The following is an 18,590-nucleotide window of genomic DNA, read 5'->3' as shown; positions in this document are numbered from 1 at the left end:
TACAATAAAAATCAAATCAGGTACAGACCTCCCTTTATCTTCGTCACTAGAAGGGTCCACTGAATTAATAAACTCTCAAGGTTAAAGCGGTAGGCCCGGAATATGGTAAAGTTAGTGCTTAATGAAAGCTTGTGATTCTATACAGTAATGAAAAATTCTATACCATATGTTGCAAAAACAAGAGACCCTATTGCGGAAAGAGTCCTCGTATTGGATTCAGAAATATACGGTAGTAGGACTTTCCATAAGTGCAGATTAAACATCAACGCATAACGGTTATGCGATACAGACTGGCATTCACAGACCTATTCGTCACGAAGTATTACTAAATTACTTAACAGTTTTATCAAGCATTAAACAGATGCATCACTAAACTCATCAACAATGCTCTTCAAGCGGCTTACGTTATAAACATATATATATGCAGGGTAAGATTTGAAGCTTTCCTGGCGGCGTATATGATAAAGTTCTTCTCGGGCAATCAGCCAGGTGAAAAGCTTCAAATCTGGCTTTCAGCCAATCAGGAACCAGCATTTTTGCCAGCCCAGAGTCTATATTACTTATATCCGCTGATCTCTACATAATTGCCCTGATGATGTGAACGATGACAGCTCTCGAAACGTTGGCCTATCCACCAGTTTTCACTTGGCTGATTGCCCGAGAAGAACTTTATCATATACGCCGCCAGGAAAGCTTCAAATCTTACTTCAAACACCTCTACGGGGAGGAAATCCTATGCAGCATATTACAACTTCAAGACCTGCGTAAGAAGAAGGCTCGAACGCTTTGTACTCTTGCCTTCCTTTTGAAATGCAGAGATCAGCACGTCATTCCTGTCTTTGCACAAATACATTACCCATTTCACTCGCTTCCAATTAGCAAGATTATACATCGTACCAGTTTCGCTCTTGTGAAGGAACGCATTAGTTTCACCCGCTGGAAACTCGACAGATTAGATCGCGAACTTCTATCCACTCAACTCTTCCTCACTGGACACTTGACTACGGCAGACTGAGATTGGATTGACACCAGTTCCACGGCACAGGCAGAATCACTTCTCCTCATAACTACAAGGAAACAAAGTAAGAAATTTTCACGACTGCAGAGACCGGTACAGGATACATCAGAGCGAAATCCAGACAGAGTCATCATCAATATTACAGACAATCAACTAGATGAAGCCACTTCTTCACTGAAAGGCCTATCCATCAGTTTTCACCTGGCTGATTGCCCGAGAAGAACTTTATCATATATACAAGGTGTTACAAAACTTTATCACAATATAATGGGAATGGATTCCTTCTGGTTGAAAGTGCATAGTTTCGTAGTTATAGGGTGGCGAAAACGTGAGAAAATGAACTTTAAAGGTCCATAGTTCCACTACTATAGGACCGATCGTAGTCGGGTCAAGACATCACTGAGGAACTAGTATGTGAGCTATCCAAATATCCATCTTTCACAACCTCCGGTACTTGCACAATCATTCTTAGAGAGGATGTTTGGGAGTACTTGATCACTCTCCACCTACTTCTCTAAAAATTGGTGTGCAAGTACTGAAGGCATTCTTAAACATGAATATTTGGATAGTTCACATACCAGTTCCTCAGTGATGTTTTGACCGACTGCGATACGTTCCATAGTAGTGGAGCTATGGACTTTTAAAGTACATTTGTTTGACGTTTTCGGCACCCTGTAAGTCCGTAACTTTCCACTTTTGAGCGCAGGTCCATATGAACATTTTTTCTTATTTTAATGTGAGGAATCTGTTCCCAAAATATTGTGACACATTTTTGTAACACCCTATATATATATAATCCTATTTGGTGAAGTTGAAGGTCTATGAGAAAGCAATATTCTTCGATTTAAAAGATTGCTGGATGTACTAATGTTTGTAAATTAACAATAAGGAAATTAAATGATTAGTTGATAAATTTGAGTATGTAGAAGTACTTTATTTCTAACACGGGAGAGTCCCACAAGTTGTCGCTAAAATCTGATTGCCATATAGCACATCTGATAGAGCATCGTGAGAAATGAACTTGAGCAAAATTTAAGGTCCTATGGACCAGAAGGATAGGAGCTAGGAGGCTTCAAAATTTTAATATCCAAAGAATTATATCATGGAATTATGTACGTTTAAAGTATATATATTAAAAACTGTTAAAGCAATCAAAACACAAGTTGCACAATATAACGAGAACAAAATGCCCTATCGAAAATCATAAACAGTGTTGCCATAGATAAAACAGTGTTGCCAATTCAGCATAAAATATTTTTTTTTTTATAAATAGCACCATATACAAGTGTGCACAGATTTAAAATGCACTATTATTACTAAACATAACACTGAAGTGTAGTGGTACAGTATTGCATACTATTGGAGCTACGTGTGCTGAAAATTTGCAATGGAGACGTCTGATATGTGGGAACAAAGGGTAATAAAAGAATGCATTAGAAAAAACGTGAGGATTTTGCAATATACGTCTGTAGTCTCGATGAATAAGCAGACAACTCGCGAAAACTAAATGATACACGCGAGGAAAGAAACACGTGCTTTCTAATTCCGTAAACTGTTTCTCCAAGTTATCTTATCAGTATTTGGAAGAATACTTTCTTAGTTTGGTCTTTCATGTTGAGTAACATATTATTTTACTTCCTCTCCTACATACCATATAATTATGTTTGTACACCGTAATATTACCATATTCAGATTGGAAATATAATTATTTTGTTACTACCTCATTTCGTTTTTAGTCGGACCGGATAGCGGTGTGGTTTAGAAGGCTAGACAACCGACATATTAGGTATCGCGGGTTCCAATCCCGCATCGGACATGTTTTTGTTACATATCATTGTTATCTTTCTCTTTCATAGTGATTCGAATCCCACTTTGCACTCCTATATAGCTTCGAAGCTGACACAGGACGTAAAAATGGCATCACTCAGTTTCGTTTTCCAAATGCATCAATGTTTTGTGACACTGCTGACATTTTGCTATGTTATACTATGTGTGTTATAAATTTGAACTAAATTTATAGTATGAGACCCAGTACCACATTCCTTTATTACCATCTGTTGCCACATATCAGACCTCTCCATTGTACACTTTCAGCATGTAGCTCCAATAGTTTGTAACACTGTACCACTACACTTCACTGTTATGTTTAGTGATAACAGTGCATTTTAAATGTGTACACTTGTATATGGTGCTATTTATAATAAAATATGTTTATGCTGAGTTAGCAACACTGCTTCACCAATGGCAACACTGTTTATGGTTTTCGATAGGGCATTTTGTTCTCATTATATTGTGCAACTTTTGTTTTGATTGCTTTAACAGTTTTCAATATATATACTTTAAACGTACATAATTCCATGATATAATTCTTTGGATATTAAAATTTTGAAACCCCCTAGCTCTTATCCTTCTGGTCCATAGGACCTTAAATTTTGCTCATGTTCATTTCTCATGATGCTCTATCAGATGTGCTATGTGGCAATCAGATTTTAGCGACATCTTGTGGGACCCTCCCGTGTAAGAATACGTCCGATAGTGTATCTAATAATTTATTTAAAAATAAAAAACTAACATAAATTTTAAACTGCAGCTACATTGAACAACTTATCTTATTGACATTGTTTCGTGATAGTTTGTTCGATCTTAAGCATGAGTCCATCTTATGTTTTTTATTCTCAGACAAGAAAGAAAATGTTTCTAGCCTAATTCGTTGTACCAACTCAATTTGTCTTGTGTAACAAAGATGATTAGGGAAATAAACTAGGGCTCTTATGCTATACTAATTCTTGAACCATCTCACTTATTAAGTTTTGATTCTATGAAAACGTTTTATTTTACGAATGAATATGTAAAACACATTACGAGACAAGAAATCTTTTTTTTTTTTATTATTTATCATAATTTATGTACCAAAAGTGATCTTTAGTGTGTTTTAGTTTGAAGAACGTAGCACATCGTACATTGTCTAATTCCGACACGTAAGCTCACTTAAAACTTGCTAACAAACAAAATTTTAACGATTTTTTCTTCATTTCTTTCTGTAAATTTTTTTCAGCAAATGCCGGTGAAGATATTGTAGTGTCCTTACCTCAGACGTGGGCTGTCCTAAATGGTTCACAAAGTAAAGATGATATTAAAATTGTGGATTGGCTGTGGGAGCAAATAGGGTAAGTGGAATTCAGTTATTGTATTACAGTTTTCTTCCGTACTTTGTCAAAGCAATATATATTGTTAGACTTTAAGCTTTTCTGATAAACTAATACAGGGTTTTCATAAAGTCTGGACGGATTTAATTTGCTTATAATTTTCACAAAAATGCTCATAATGAAATCAAATAAAGTGCAAACGGTAGCGGAAGGATTAAATTTTTAGTTGGCAACACTGTTAGATAAGCGGCAACTCTGAACACGTTGAGAGAGGGAGAGGGAGGGCAAGGCCAATTCTGGTGTGTCGAAAGTTCACCAAAGAGTTCAAAAAGCCGGCACCGACTGAGAGTGCAATCCGAAAGTGGCATGCTAAGTTCTTTGAGACAGGAAGCGTCCTGGACCGTCCTCGAAGTGGGAGGCCGCCAACATCGCCTGCAACAGTGAGCAGGGTAAGGGAAAGCATCATCAACAGCCCACAGAAGTCGATTCCTACGCAAATGTGTGGACGTAAATGGCGCCCAGTTGGAGGTGTGGCGGTGAATGAACTGAGCTGGTGCAGATTACAGGTAAAAATTTAATCCTTCCGCTACCGTTTGCACTTTATTTGATTTCAATATGAGCATTTTTATGTAAATTATAAGCGAATTAAATCCGTCCAGACTTTATGAAAACCCTGTATTACGCTTAAACTCTTGTAAAGTGAGTAAATACATTTTAGAAAAAAAATACTGTACATATTATGGACTTCATATATCGGCTATGTTTTATCAAATTGATGCACATTGTAATTTAATTAATTCTGATTTTAGTAAAGTTTAGTATTCTTGTAGATATTAACAAAGAAATTGTGAGAAATTTAAGTCTGTCATGTAGTTTCCATGTTCCTGAGATGTCAAAATCTTCCATTTCCTGTTATATGTTTTTTCTTATACTTCGTCAATATTTTGGTTCTAATTAGCATACAAAGTTGATTTTAGTTTTGTTTCAGATATAATGTTAATTTAATTTCGTATCCAATGATATTTAGTAAGAATAAACTGTGAATGAGGTGTTAATATCGTATCCTAGGTCTGCAAAGTATTGGCTTTCGTGTTCATTTGTAGTGGCTTCCCAAGGAAACCACATTTTCGTCACCTCATAGTGGCTGTAACGCTGTGTATCTCGTAAACGAAACTTACCGACAAAAGACCCTTACATTTGGTTTCAGTTCCTACAATTTACCTGGTCGTTTTCAATATCATGTTCTGTCTACCATTGGAATCGCCAGGGTTGTTTGGTGGGGAGCTTTGATTTGAAGTTGTTTTCTGGGTTAAACTAAGTCATCTTTTTGGGTTTATATATAAGGTGATTCTTAAAGAACCCACCCGACAAAATGAGATTGATATAAAATATAACGTATATATAATAATGTAATTTGTACAGGTACCTTGGATTGTGTTAAGTGTATTGGAATTAGAGTTTATTGGTATTGAAACTGTGCATGTTTTTCTCATGCTACTCGTTCTGTGCAGTTCGAATCACGGAGAAACCGTGATGCGGTGTTTTTCCGGTGATACTCGTGATTCGGGGTTTGATTATATACACACTATGCTTTAATAAATCCCCCTCCTCCCCCCCCCAAATGCTCAGATCGGAGGATCTCAAGGTTTACAAGCCTTTAGAAATAACGCGTTTGGGAAAGAAACACTGTTTCGTATCCTTGAATTATGCTGCCACCTGCCAGACCATTTACACATTATTGTACTCCACAAGATCCATGAATTAATATATTATAATTTTGATTGAGGGTGATTTTGGTTTAAAGGGGATGTCAGCAACGAGAATATCATAATTTCGGTCGGTTATATGCATAGATTAGGAATTATTAGGAAATTCGTCGGAGCGGTTCTATAAGAAGCACCCTGTATATATTAAAGAGAAATGGCTTATTTAAGAAAAGAGGAAGGAGAAAGGAAGAAGTCAAACAAGAGAAGAGAGAGAGGAAAGGGAAAGAAAGTAGACAAAAGAAAGGAAAAGAAAATAGATGAAAAGAAAGCAAAGAAAGAAAATAATTTCTTTTAGCTTTCTTACAAGAGGAAGAAGAAAGATGAAGTAGAGTGAAGGTATGAAGTGTCTGTCGCTGAAACAGCGTCCTCTGCTGGTAAGTCACACAGTCGTAACCCATGCACTTTAAGATACTTAAGATTGGAGGTCAAAAAGTGACCTTGGCCCCATATAATTATTATTACTTCTTAGCACCACTCATATAATAGAATGGATTTCTGATAAAGCAGGTACTGTAGTAGTACAGAACGACCTATGTCAGATAAAATTTGAGTATGCGTATAGCTGAATTGAAATAGAATTTTAAACAGTGAAAATGCCCCAATGGACCAAGAATCCAACTTGCGTTTCTCGACTACTGTGCACATACGTTCAACTCTCTAGCTTGTCAAGAGTGAAAATATGTAATTGGTCTGGAGAAGAACTGGATATAAATTTCTATTGTCGAACATAAATTTCTGTTGTCGAACATGTTCAATGTTTCGTACCGCACAGTGTATGATGTGGTGCATGACAAACCGAAATTTCGGTGACGAAATCAAATCTGTTGTGAGTAGAAGGCTATATTCCAAAAATACAGACTTCTATGAACAGGATATTTTGAAACTTGTACCATGATGGGAGAAATATGTTAAGAGACTTCGTTGTTATGTTGAAAAGCAGCGTTATATAATCCTTTACTTTGCGTATATTCTTGATGTGTTATCTAGTATACTTTCTTTGTAATATTAGTATATCGTGCTTTTGTGTTATTAAAGAATGTTTGCGATTATTTACTTACTTTTTCTTTCATTTGTGTTTAGGGGTCCGAACAAAGCCCAGTTCAGTGCCAATAACCAAAGCCAGACGAATGTAAGTGGACTTACGAAAGGCCAATATGAATTCCGTTTAACAGTTTCAGACGAGAATGGGAACAAGGCAAACGATACGATTAATGTAACTGTGACCCAAAGTAAGTATTCTTCTGTGCTTTACTGAATTAATAATTTTAATTTTAACAATAATAATTTTCAAATTAATAATTTTAATGTTAAACTGGAACAGCTTCATTTTAAATAATTCCAACACATAAATCATAAAGTATTTTACAATTCCCGGTGGGAAGCGTATGTGGTTCGAATCCCACGTTAAGCTGTAAGTCCTCGTCTCATGAAGTGTAATGAAATGAAATATTTCAGTTTAACATTCCACAATTATGCCTTTTAGGCTAAGGAAGACGATGATTAAAGCAAGTTAAGAATTGGTGGAATGAGAAAGTGAAAGGAAACGGTAGTATTCCGAGAAAACCCACTTACACGATGTTGTCTACCACAAACTTATTTGGCCGGGAATCGAACCAGGGGTCCCATGCACTAGAGGTAAGGGCTCTATCACTGAGTCACTGTTCCCCAGCCCCACCCCCCATCCTCGTATCATATAGCCACGGTACTGAAAGTGGGCGCGGTGGCTCAGTGGTAGAGCGTTCACCTCCTGTGCTTGGGGTCCCTGGTTCGATCCCAGCTCGCGCCGTGTGGACTTTGTGGTGGACAAACACCGTGTTCGTGGGTTTTCTCGGGGTTCTCCCGTTTCCTCCCACTTTCTTCATTCTACCATTTTCACTCATCTCTCATTATCACCGTCTCCTTTAGCCTAACCGTCATATCCGTGGGACGTAAAACTTAAAGATTTCATTTCATTTTTTTCGGTACTGAAAGGAACTCTCCACTCAGATCCAACCAAATACAATATATTACACATTTTTGTTGCCTTTTAATGTAGACTTTGCATCCTTTAACAATCTCACGTCCTTCATAAAACTCTAGCAGAACATCAAAATTTACACATACTTATATAGTTGTCAATAGCTTGTGTGTCGGACATTAACATGTCACGATCGATCGAAACTGTGATATATTCGAGAGAGTGTTAACAGAAAAGACTAAGATGTTAAAACCAAATTATTCTTAAACACAAAGCTGAGGTGCTGCTTAGAAAGAAGATAAAAACTCAACCCATTGCATTTTTCATTCTGAATACTAAGTTATATCGTTAGATTACATTGTTAACAGTATGGAATGAAATGAAATGTTACAGTTTAACTCCCGATGATTATTCCCTTTAGGCTAAGGGAGACGGATAATGAAGGCAAGTAAATGATGGAAAAATTGGTGGAATGAGATAGTGGGAGGAAACGGAAGTACCCTGAGAAAATCCACGGACATTGATGTTGTCCGCCTCAAACTTACTTGCCCGGGAATTTAACAGTGTGAGAAATAAATTTCTTTACACAGGAAGAGTGAAAAAGTGACTTGACTGGATTAGGACTCAAACCCAGGAGCTCCGACATACCGTACCGATACGTTAACCATTACGCTTCCCAGAACAGTCCCTCATTCTCGAAGTCGGTGCTCTCCACTCTATTTCTCTCAATTTCTTTAATTATTTTTTTTCGCACTCGCATATAAAAACATCTTAAATGTGTCCCAAACTATCATTTCTTTTATTTATCAAAATAGAGGAAGAAATCCTTTTATGGGTAAAATAAAAACGTATAACGTAAATCTTAGAGACAAATGTAAAATTTGACAATCCTGTATACAACAAACGATTTCTTATAGTTTTTTCTTTCTTTTTTTCAGATAAAAATGCTCCTCCTAAAGCAAATGCCGGCGGCGACCAGACCGTTGTGCTGCCTGTAAGCGTTGTTGTTATCAATGGGTCACAGTCATCTGATGATCTCGGTATTGTTGATTGGCAGTGGACAAGAAAAGGAGGAAGCTTGGCCATGGGAAAAGTTGTTGGAAATAGTGATCACTCACCAGTTTTAATGGTAAGATCTAGTTTTACAAAACTTTGATAATTGAAATATTTTCTGATTGGGGCGTGTCAAAGTTGCACCGGTTCAATTTTGGAACGAAAGTCCAGTGTATTTAAATGTTACAGCCAGTTATTCTTCTTTTTTTCTTTCTTTCTTCCTTCCTGTTGTAATGCATTGGAAAGTATTAATTAATTTAACAAGGTTCCAAGTATAGCCTGCGGGGCCAATTTGGAGTGGAGTTCATTAACTATCATTAGCAATATGTAAGGAATAATTAAGGATATGAATTGACACATGTTTTAACAATTTGTGAACTTACTCTTTTATTTATTGCGTCTTTTTTAATGTAGTATTAATTGCACCTAGCTTAGCAGATCCAAGTAACTCACACGTAACTTGTATCTTACACTGAACAGTATGATTTTGATGATTCTGTAGATTTCATTGGAATTTCACATGTCATAAACAAACTTTGTAAAAAGTTTATAGTTTTAAAAGAAGAGGATAGTGATACAAGTAATGTACGGTTTTGTATTAACAAAATAATGCAAGAAGAAATTCTGAGGAATGAGGTGGATTACGCGTGAGTTAACCGAACCTACTGAGGAAGGTATAAAGGGTCACCGAAGCAGTACGGTTAATAGAACGTTAAATAATAGACAGTGAATAAAAGAGTAATTTTCAAATATGTCAAGAAGTCAGAAAGGCACTATATTATGCAGACATTATCCCGGCATTTGCCTAATGGAATGAAAAAAGAAATCCCTTGAAGACCTGAATCAGGATATCTACTACTGGATTCAAACCTAGGACTCCCGCCAAGTGAACGTGTTGGTGGACAAACACCGTGTTCGTGGGTTTTCTCGGAGTTTTCCTGTTTCCTCCCACTTTATTAATTCCAGCATTGCATTTGTTCTCATCATCACCATCTCCCTTAGCCTAGCCGGCATAATTGTGGGACGTAAAACTGAAATATTTCTTTTCATTTTCAAACCTGGGGCTTTTGATTGCGATGCTATTTGCTTATCAGTAGCCTACGTCCGCTTGATGTGACATTAACGTATTAAGCAACAAATGTCAGTGAAAAATAAACTAAATTCTTAGTTTATGTTCTTATAGTGTCTCGGTACGCTGAAGACTGATGATAATGCAAGTGATTGATAAAAGAGTTAGTGAAATAATGAGCCCACGAATATGATATAATCCACCAAATTCACATGACGTGGAATATAAATATGTATCCTTCGTACCAGGGATGAGGGCTCTACGTCCCCCTTCTTCTCTGTGTCGGACTGTGATTAAAATATTATGTTGTATAGATAAGCAAAATTGTAAAAATTACGTAACAAGAATGAGAATGTCTGTTAAAAGTTATTAGTTAGAGAGTAAATGCTCAATAATTTCTTATTTGTTATATTGTGTAGAAAATGACATGTTCTAATACAGTTTGTATTCTGTCATTTTAGCTTGTTGACGTGGTACCAGGTCGATATGAATTTAGTTTGAAAGTGACAGATGAACAAGGGGAATCTAATACAGATACTGTTTCTATCAATGTAAAACAAGGTAGGTAAAACATTTAATTCATCAGCCAATAAGAAAGTGTACAATCGTGCACAGCAGTAAGGGATCTTATCTACTTCTTTACTTTATACCGTGAAATTACTATAAATATTGGTCAGTGATTTATAATTCGATAACTAATATATTTCAAAGGAATAAATATGACAGCAGGAACAAATAAGTCAAAAGACAATAAAGTTAGTTAGTATTTCAGAGATACGAGGGGTCTATCCTTCAAATAAAATAAATGTTGCTATATTGTATCAGTATTGGTATCCTTCCCTTGCCTTACTTTGCCACTGTTGGTCGAAAGATTAAACGTAGATGATCATATCTTGCCGTATTATCAATTATAGGTACATTTACGAGCCGTTCAATCGTTCAATATGTTGTTTAACTCGTTCATAAAACAGTTAATACCGATTATATTATACAGTGCGACTTAAAAATCGCCGGACTCATGAGTTTAAAATTTAATAATAGGAAAACGCAAAAATATATTAACAAGTATTTGTTATTTGCAATATTTGTGAGGGACCTTGCAAAAGTTTTGCCACTGCCAGACAGGAGTGCCAAGTAACAGTGGGCGTTCTAGTCAAAGAGAATAATATCCCATCCGTGTAAACTTCACGCAAGAACAGCGTTGTTTTTGTAGACGCGCGATTTGCAACAAGCTCGTAGTCACGATTTGAGTATTAATATCGGAATTGATACAGTCGTATCGGAAAAACTTGGCCCCATAATTTGCTGCTTACAAATTGTGCAGATCTACCGCTTCTAAGTTATCTGCAACACTAATATATACAACACTAATATTTATATATTAGTGTTGCAGATAACTTAGAAGCGGTAGATCTGCACAATTTGTAAGCAGCAAATTATGGGGCCAAGTTTTTCCGATACGACTGTATCAATTCCGATATTAGTACTCAAATCGTGACTATTTTTGGAGAAGTCGGATGTTGTCGGTTCTAGCAGGCAAGGCGAAGACCCATACATCGAACACAGCCATGAAGATGCTCCGCGAATTCTTCCAAGAATGATTGCTACCAGATTTGTATCTCCTCGCTTACATGATTTGGGTCCATCAGATTTTTATATATACGATATATCCCAGCAACCTCTAAGTTCTTCAAGATTTGCAGTACAACACAACCAGAGCTATGAGATGTACCTCAGCTAACGTATAGTAAAAGCTCTAACTGACATGTATCGTCGTGAGCTTGTTCCTTGAGGTTAATGAAGGACGTTTCGAAAATACCCGTTGTGGTTAGCATGGAAGTAAAATGTATTTCATTGAAAAGATAGAGGTAAAATTCTGTGCATCACTACTCTCTTTGGTTATATCCGAATAATTTCAATTCGGAGTTCGGGGACTTTTGAATCGCACTCTACTTCATAATTTGGACAAAGGAATGTTTTTATAATTTTATGTTATTAACTTTGTGCTTTTTATTTTTGTATATATTAATATGCATATTTTCTCATAGATCCTAATCTGCACAATCTAGTGGAACTGACTTTAAACATTGAAGGACAAATGCTGAGGAAGTCTCAACAGGATACTTTAGAGCAACAAATCTCCCTGCTGCTTCGAGAGGAGGGAAATATCAAAATCCACGTCCAGGACATGAAGCTTGAAGAACATACTGGTCATGCGGTGATTGTGTTTTACGTGGAGAAGGATTCCAAACCACTACCAGGGCCTCATGTGGTTTCTCGTCTTAAGGAGAAGTTGCATCAAGACTCAGGTCTTCTGGAATTATCTGTTTCTAGTATTATCACTGCTGTGTGTCAAAATAATTGCTCTGGTAAGTAATATTTGATTGTTTAATGATTTGATAGGGTGTACATTAAATACTAAAGCTATACTGCCATGACGAAGGATAGTTGAGAATTCTGTCCGAGGTATTTAGTTCATGTATTGTGTTCACAGGAGCATGTTGCAGGTTAGTGAAGTAGGATATAATGTATACAACTGTTCACTACATTCTATAAGCAACATTACTGTTGATTTACATTTTATTATATATTATAACTTGTGCATTTCAAGTAGTAATGTTTTAACAAAATTCTCCTTGTCTTCTGTAGTTACTATGTAGTTATATTTTTAATTTTACTGGTAAACATACTTGGCTTAAGCAAAGCGACAAAATTTAAAACAGTCTAGAAATCCGTGGTATCTTCTGATCGACAAATTTTTAAATCTATGTCCTTTAAAACCACCATATTGCACCATTATTTGCAGTTAGTAGAAAACGATCGCTTGCTTGAATTATATTCCTTAATTAAATAATAATAATAATAATAATAATAATAATAATAATAATAATAATAATAATAATAATAATAATAATAATAATAATAAACATTATTGAAAATGTTTTTAAAACGTGCTGCAGATGGTCTTTAAAACAATGATATTCTTATAATTCCCACATCGGTTAATACTTTAGTGTGTAACAGGTGATTTCCACTGATTAGTAAAGATTTCTCTTGTTGGCGTTTCACCACAAACTCATAGAACCATGATCTACGTCATTGCATTACGACCATTCGTGCTTACACGAAATACTTTTTGAGGCATATTCGATCACTGTATTGTTTGTATTTCTACATTATTATTTTAGTTTTATGTAGTTATTGCATTGTAGAAAATAATATTCCTAGTGATGAACTATTTTGCGTACGAATACATTCGTCGGAATCTCAATAACAGATCAGTGTTCTCTGACAAGTAAACCTTACGTTTGGGTGAATCGAGTTGCTGACTGAGACACATATGAGAAAGTAGTACTAAATGTGGTCAGTATTTCAGTGAAGTTTTAGGTGCGAAGCTCCAGGGGTTTAGGAGATACAGCTACCAGAACATCACATGGAAGTACAGAATAGTCTTCATACAGTTGGAGGTAAAAGCTCTGTAAGACCTCTTGTAACGACAAAAGATGAATAACAAATATATGGGTACATATTAGGACTAGGGGGAAGTCATATAGTAAGGGTATACCTGACGGCGGCCATCTTGAAATCCGCCATTTTGAATTAAGGTTAAGTTTTTAAAATAGGAATAGGGTCATGTGATACATGATTTAAGGCGCAAATTTAATCAGAAGAACAATGGTGACATTAATTTTGATTTACGCGCAATGGTAAAAAGTTACAGGGAAATTAAATATTGTTGCAGCATATGTATTAGTCCTTTACCCCACCTTGTAAATTTTGTGTTAATGATAATAATTAAATAAAAAGCAGATGGATAAATATTAGGTTTATGGTAAGAGTTGCCTTGATGGCGGCCATGTTCAAATCCGCCATTTTGAATCAGACAAAAGTTTTAAACAAAACGCATAACAGTGACACCTTATTAATAGCAAATTTTACCATAACTCCAACGGTATAACCATTTTTGCTTTATCATTAACTAGCACAAAATTAAATGGATCGCTCCTTACGACTACTGCTTTGACGGAATTGTTAACAACAAATGTGTCGAGTGTAACTCGATTACCTTTGTCAGGTGTGCTCACTGTGAGCAGAGCATTTGTGCAAGTCATGCACTCTTTTCTGAACTACATATTGATTGTACTAATTGAGGACTTTTCTGGAAGAAAGACCCAAGTTCAATTATGACTCAATTCCACTTTGGTCATATTTCCTTAAACTAGCAACTTGTTTATGCGATAACAAATGCTGGCTAATGATAAAGCAAAAATGGTTATACCGTTGCATTTATGGTAAAATTTGCTATTAATAAGGTGTCAATGTTATGCGTTTTGTTTAAAACTTTTGTCTGATTCAAAATGGCGGATTTGAACATGGCCGCCATAAAGGCAACTCTTACCATAAACCTAATATTTATCCATCTGCTTTTTATTTAATTATTATCATTAACACAAAATTTACAAGGTGGGGTAAAGGACTAATACATATGCTGCAACAATATTTAATTTCCCTGTAACTTTTTACCAATTGCGCGTAAATCAAAATTAACATCACCATTGTTCTTCTGATTAAATTTGCGCCTTAAATCATGTATCACATGACCCTATTCCTATTTTAAAAACTTAACCTTAATTCAAAATGGCGGATTTCAAGATGGCCGCCGTCAGGTATACCCTTACTATATGACTTCCCCCTAGTCCTAATATGTACCCATATATTTGTTATTCATCTTTTGTCGTTACAAGAGGTCTTACAGAGCTTTTACCTCCAACTATATGAAGACTATTCTGTACTTCCATGTGATGTTCTGGTAGCTGTACCTCCTAAACCTCTGGAGCTTCGCACCTAAAACTTCACTGAAATACTGACCACATTTAGTACTACTTTCTCATGTGTGTCTCAGTTAGCAACTCGATTCACCCAAACGTAAGGTTTACTTGTGAGTACACTGGGCTTTCTTTGTGTACATGTGGTCTTTTGTTCGTTTGTTTATTAAGGTTTAGTGTTACTTTTTAGTACCGAGGCTATATGAAATGTGGACCTAACTGTTTAAGTTGTAATCCGACCCACATTAATGCGTTCGAAGTTTAGTGTTTCCCACCGGGAGTCGAACCCGGAACCACGTGCACGGAAAACGCAAACGCTAGCCCTTAGACCAACGGAGAGAGCATCGTGTTTTTTTGTAGTAAGCTGAAGCTATGGAAAAGACTTAGTACAGTAGCCCAAGTCCTGGACATTGTGGATAGTTGTATGGAGGAGTAGTGTTCTGTGATCGGAAACTCTAAATTTAAGGCATGAATTAAAATATCTATATAGGCTTGTACGATAATATGGATGAGATAATTTCAAGAGAGTATCAACAAATAGTGTATAGTGAAAAATAATGTAAATTTAAACATAGATAAAAAGAATCAAAAATAAGAATTAGGAATATGACACAGTTCAGGGTTTCTCATGCAGGTACTGCTATTATTATTATCATGGATAATGATAATCCAAAACAGTTATCCGTACTTGGCTTCTGAAGCATTTTTTACACTGTAGATAAGAAACGATATTTTATGAGTGATTTATATTTACAGGGCATGGTGTATGTGACCAAGCTACTCGACAATGCTTATGTGAAGCATTCTGGATGCAAGATTTGATAAAGAAATATTGGCGGGACGGAGAGTCCAATTGTGGTAAGAAAATTTGCATAAAATTCGAAATATCAGCATATTGTGTTGTTGCAATTCACTTTATAGGTTTTAAGTTGATAAAAGACGTAGCTTTATACTATACTAAATTATAATGCATACGTCGAGTTGACTTTATTGTATTCATCATCTAGAAAATAGGGAAACAAATTAATTTACTAGGACTGTTGCGAAACTTCTGAAACCGAAGTCTGACTGTGCTAAGTGTGAGATTTTCATTTTTCAAAAAATATCGGATCTTTTCACTCTATACGATGTCTACAAGAATCGATTAGTTTCTGCAGTATAATACTCCTCCTCTGCTTCATAAAGACGTTGCAAGTATATATATATATATATAGGCGCGGATCCAAGGGAGGGGCTATAGCTCCCCCTTGACGCTGAGGTATACACTGGATAAAATGTACTTCAACCCTACTTTCTTTACGCTGGATAAAGCGGTAAACTATGGTTTAGCCTCTCCCTTGACCATATATATATATATATACAGGGTGCGGCACGTAAAACCGGCCCGTCGTAATATTCTGGTATATTGTGTTTTTGGCAACACTTAAATAATCTACCTTCCAACCAAGAGATGGCGTGTCGAGGTCGGGTCGACTTACGTGACCTGCAACAGTCACGTGCAGCCGCAGCCAGTGAAACTTGTCGAAACCAGTTGAGAAAAAGGCCTCGTTGTGTTAAACCATTGTTGAAGGGTTCATTCTCACTGGATCTTTTGTGAAAACAAAGAATTTGTTTCGGGAGAAATTTCCAGGACGTTCTGTGCCAGCAAAAAGCACCATTCAGGAATTGATTGAAAAATGGCGGCGTACAGGATCGGTTCAAAATGCTCCCAGGAACAGACGACCATCTGTCTGCACACCTGAATTAAAGATGCAGGTGGAGGAGATAATGACAAGAAGTCCTCGAAAGTCAACCAGGAGATTGAGTCAACAGGTTCATGCGAGTGAGAGAAGTTGCAGACGTGTTTTAAGGGGACTGAAGTTAAAACCGTATCGGATAAGTGTTGTGCAAGAACTGAAGGAGCCTGACCTGCAGAAGAGGGTGCATTTCTGTTCATGGCTGTTGAGCAATGTTGCCAGTGGTTTCTTGGATCCACTAATGCTCATCATGAGTGACGAGGCGTGGTTCCACCTGTCTGGGTACGTAAATTCCCAAAACAACCAGTATTGGTCGACAGAAAATCCACACGCAATCCACCAGGTATCCTTGCATGATGAGAAGATTGGTGTTTGGTGTGCCATTTCCGCCACACGCGTTATTGGGCCCATATTCTTTGAGACGACAGTGAACAGTGACGTGTATATGGGAATCCTGGAGGAGTTTTATACACACTTGACCGAAGAGGAGCGTCAGTTATGTTACTTTCAGCAGGACGGTGCAACATACCACACATCAGCTGCATCATTGTCCCTTGTGCATGAGATGTTTACACCAGAGAGGACAATCAGCAAAGGCTTGTGGCCTCCTCGGTCACCAGACTTGTCCACGTGTGACTTTTACTTATGGGGACTGTTAAAGGGAAGAGTATACGAAACAAATCCACACACAATTGAAGAACTCAAGACCAGGATCCAGGATGTCACCAATAGCATTACAACACAAGAACTGACAAGGGTATATATGAATCTCCTCAATCGTGCTCACATGTGTGTTGAAGTGGGCGGAGGACACTTTCAGCACCTACTGTGAAGGCTGCTGTGAAGGTTAGTCATATTCAATACATTACATTTCATTTATGTGTTGTAGTTAATCATATTCAATACATTACATTTCATTTTATGTGTTCACTTTACGGGCCGGTTTTACGTGCCGCACCCTGTATATATGTATACCATGTCAAAAAAAGGGCCGATATTAAAAAAATAAGAAAATAATGGGAGAAGAAATTTATTGAGATTGTTATACAAGTACATATCTTGGCTATCTTTCGACATAATCACTGTGAATTTCCAGACATTTCTGGTAGCATCACACAAGGTTCCGTATACCCTCTGTGTAAATCTGCCGTCTGAGAGTGCAGGCAATCCAGCAAACCACGTGAAACCCACTTTTTCCAGGTGAAGAAAAACAAAGAAATCGCTGGGGGCATGGTCGGTATGATTGAATAGTTCCCATCGAAATCTTTAATTGTCTCAACAGTATGAGCAGCTGTGTGTGGGTGAATTCCAGAGTCATAAATCAGAAGAGTTTCAGAACATAACATTCCTCTCCACCGTGTTCGTTCTGGTTCCAAGAATTCCACAAGAATCACACCGTTTTGGTCCCAGAACACGGTTGCCATGATTTTGTGAACTGATGGTGTTTATTTGAATTTCTTCACTTGAGGAGAACCAGAGTACCGCCATTGGATAGATTGCTGTTTCGACTTCCCAGTGGCGCCTCCTCCCCCCCCCCCCCCAACTGGTCAAAAAATCTCATGCAGCTGTCATCATTTGCTTTTTATGAGCGTCTGTCAGCAATTTTGGCACCCACCTCGCACACTTCTGTAAACTCTTTGGCGAGTTCAGTTATTGTGAACTGGCGAGTGGATCGCACTTTTTCGTTAACATATTCCACTAGATAGTCCGTCTGAACACTAGGCCTTCCACTACGCGCATCGTCATGCTTTTTGTTTTAAACATTTTGTTTCTTTCATTGATGAGGACACTTTATTTTATTCACCAGAAATATGTTCTCAATAATGAAATTTTCTCAACAATGAAAGGAACAAAATATCAAAAAGTTTCATGTCTGTGCACAAAATTTGAACATTTATCTCTTGAATTTAATTGAATTATGTTGAATATTAGTGCTCCTACAAAATAGATGGGAAAGATAGGGAACATGTGCTGCCATCTATTGCTTGTTAGCACTCCTTTAAACTCACCTTCAAGCCT

General features: G+C 36.9%; 1 protein-coding gene across 4 annotated transcripts in view; it reads left to right on the top strand.

Moving 5' to 3' along the window:
• The window catches only part of LOC145684098 (dyslexia-associated protein KIAA0319-like protein), a 71,207-nt gene that overhangs the window by 38,132 nt on the left and 14,485 nt on the right, over window positions 1-18,590 (top strand). For all 4 annotated transcript variants that reach the window (XM_081755986.1, XM_081755987.1, XM_081755988.1 and 1 more), the window contains exons 11-16: window positions 4,074-4,185; window positions 7,011-7,159; window positions 8,826-9,016; window positions 10,471-10,570; window positions 12,058-12,378; window positions 15,592-15,693. In XM_081755986.1, the coding sequence (XP_081612112.1) occupies window positions 4,074-4,185; window positions 7,011-7,159; window positions 8,826-9,016; window positions 10,471-10,570; window positions 12,058-12,378; window positions 15,592-15,693 (975 nt within the window). The remainder of the gene's footprint in view (window positions 1-4,073; window positions 4,186-7,010; window positions 7,160-8,825; window positions 9,017-10,470; window positions 10,571-12,057; window positions 12,379-15,591; window positions 15,694-18,590) is intronic.

Source organism: Thermobia domestica, chromosome 4, assembly GCF_964235325.1.
Source record: "Thermobia domestica chromosome 4, izTheDome1.hap1.1, whole genome shotgun sequence".
Classification (NCBI taxonomy): domain Eukaryota; kingdom Metazoa; phylum Arthropoda; class Insecta; order Zygentoma; family Lepismatidae; genus Thermobia; species Thermobia domestica.
Note: the sequence above shows the minus strand (reverse complement) of the source record. Positions and strands in the feature narration are given on the sequence as shown.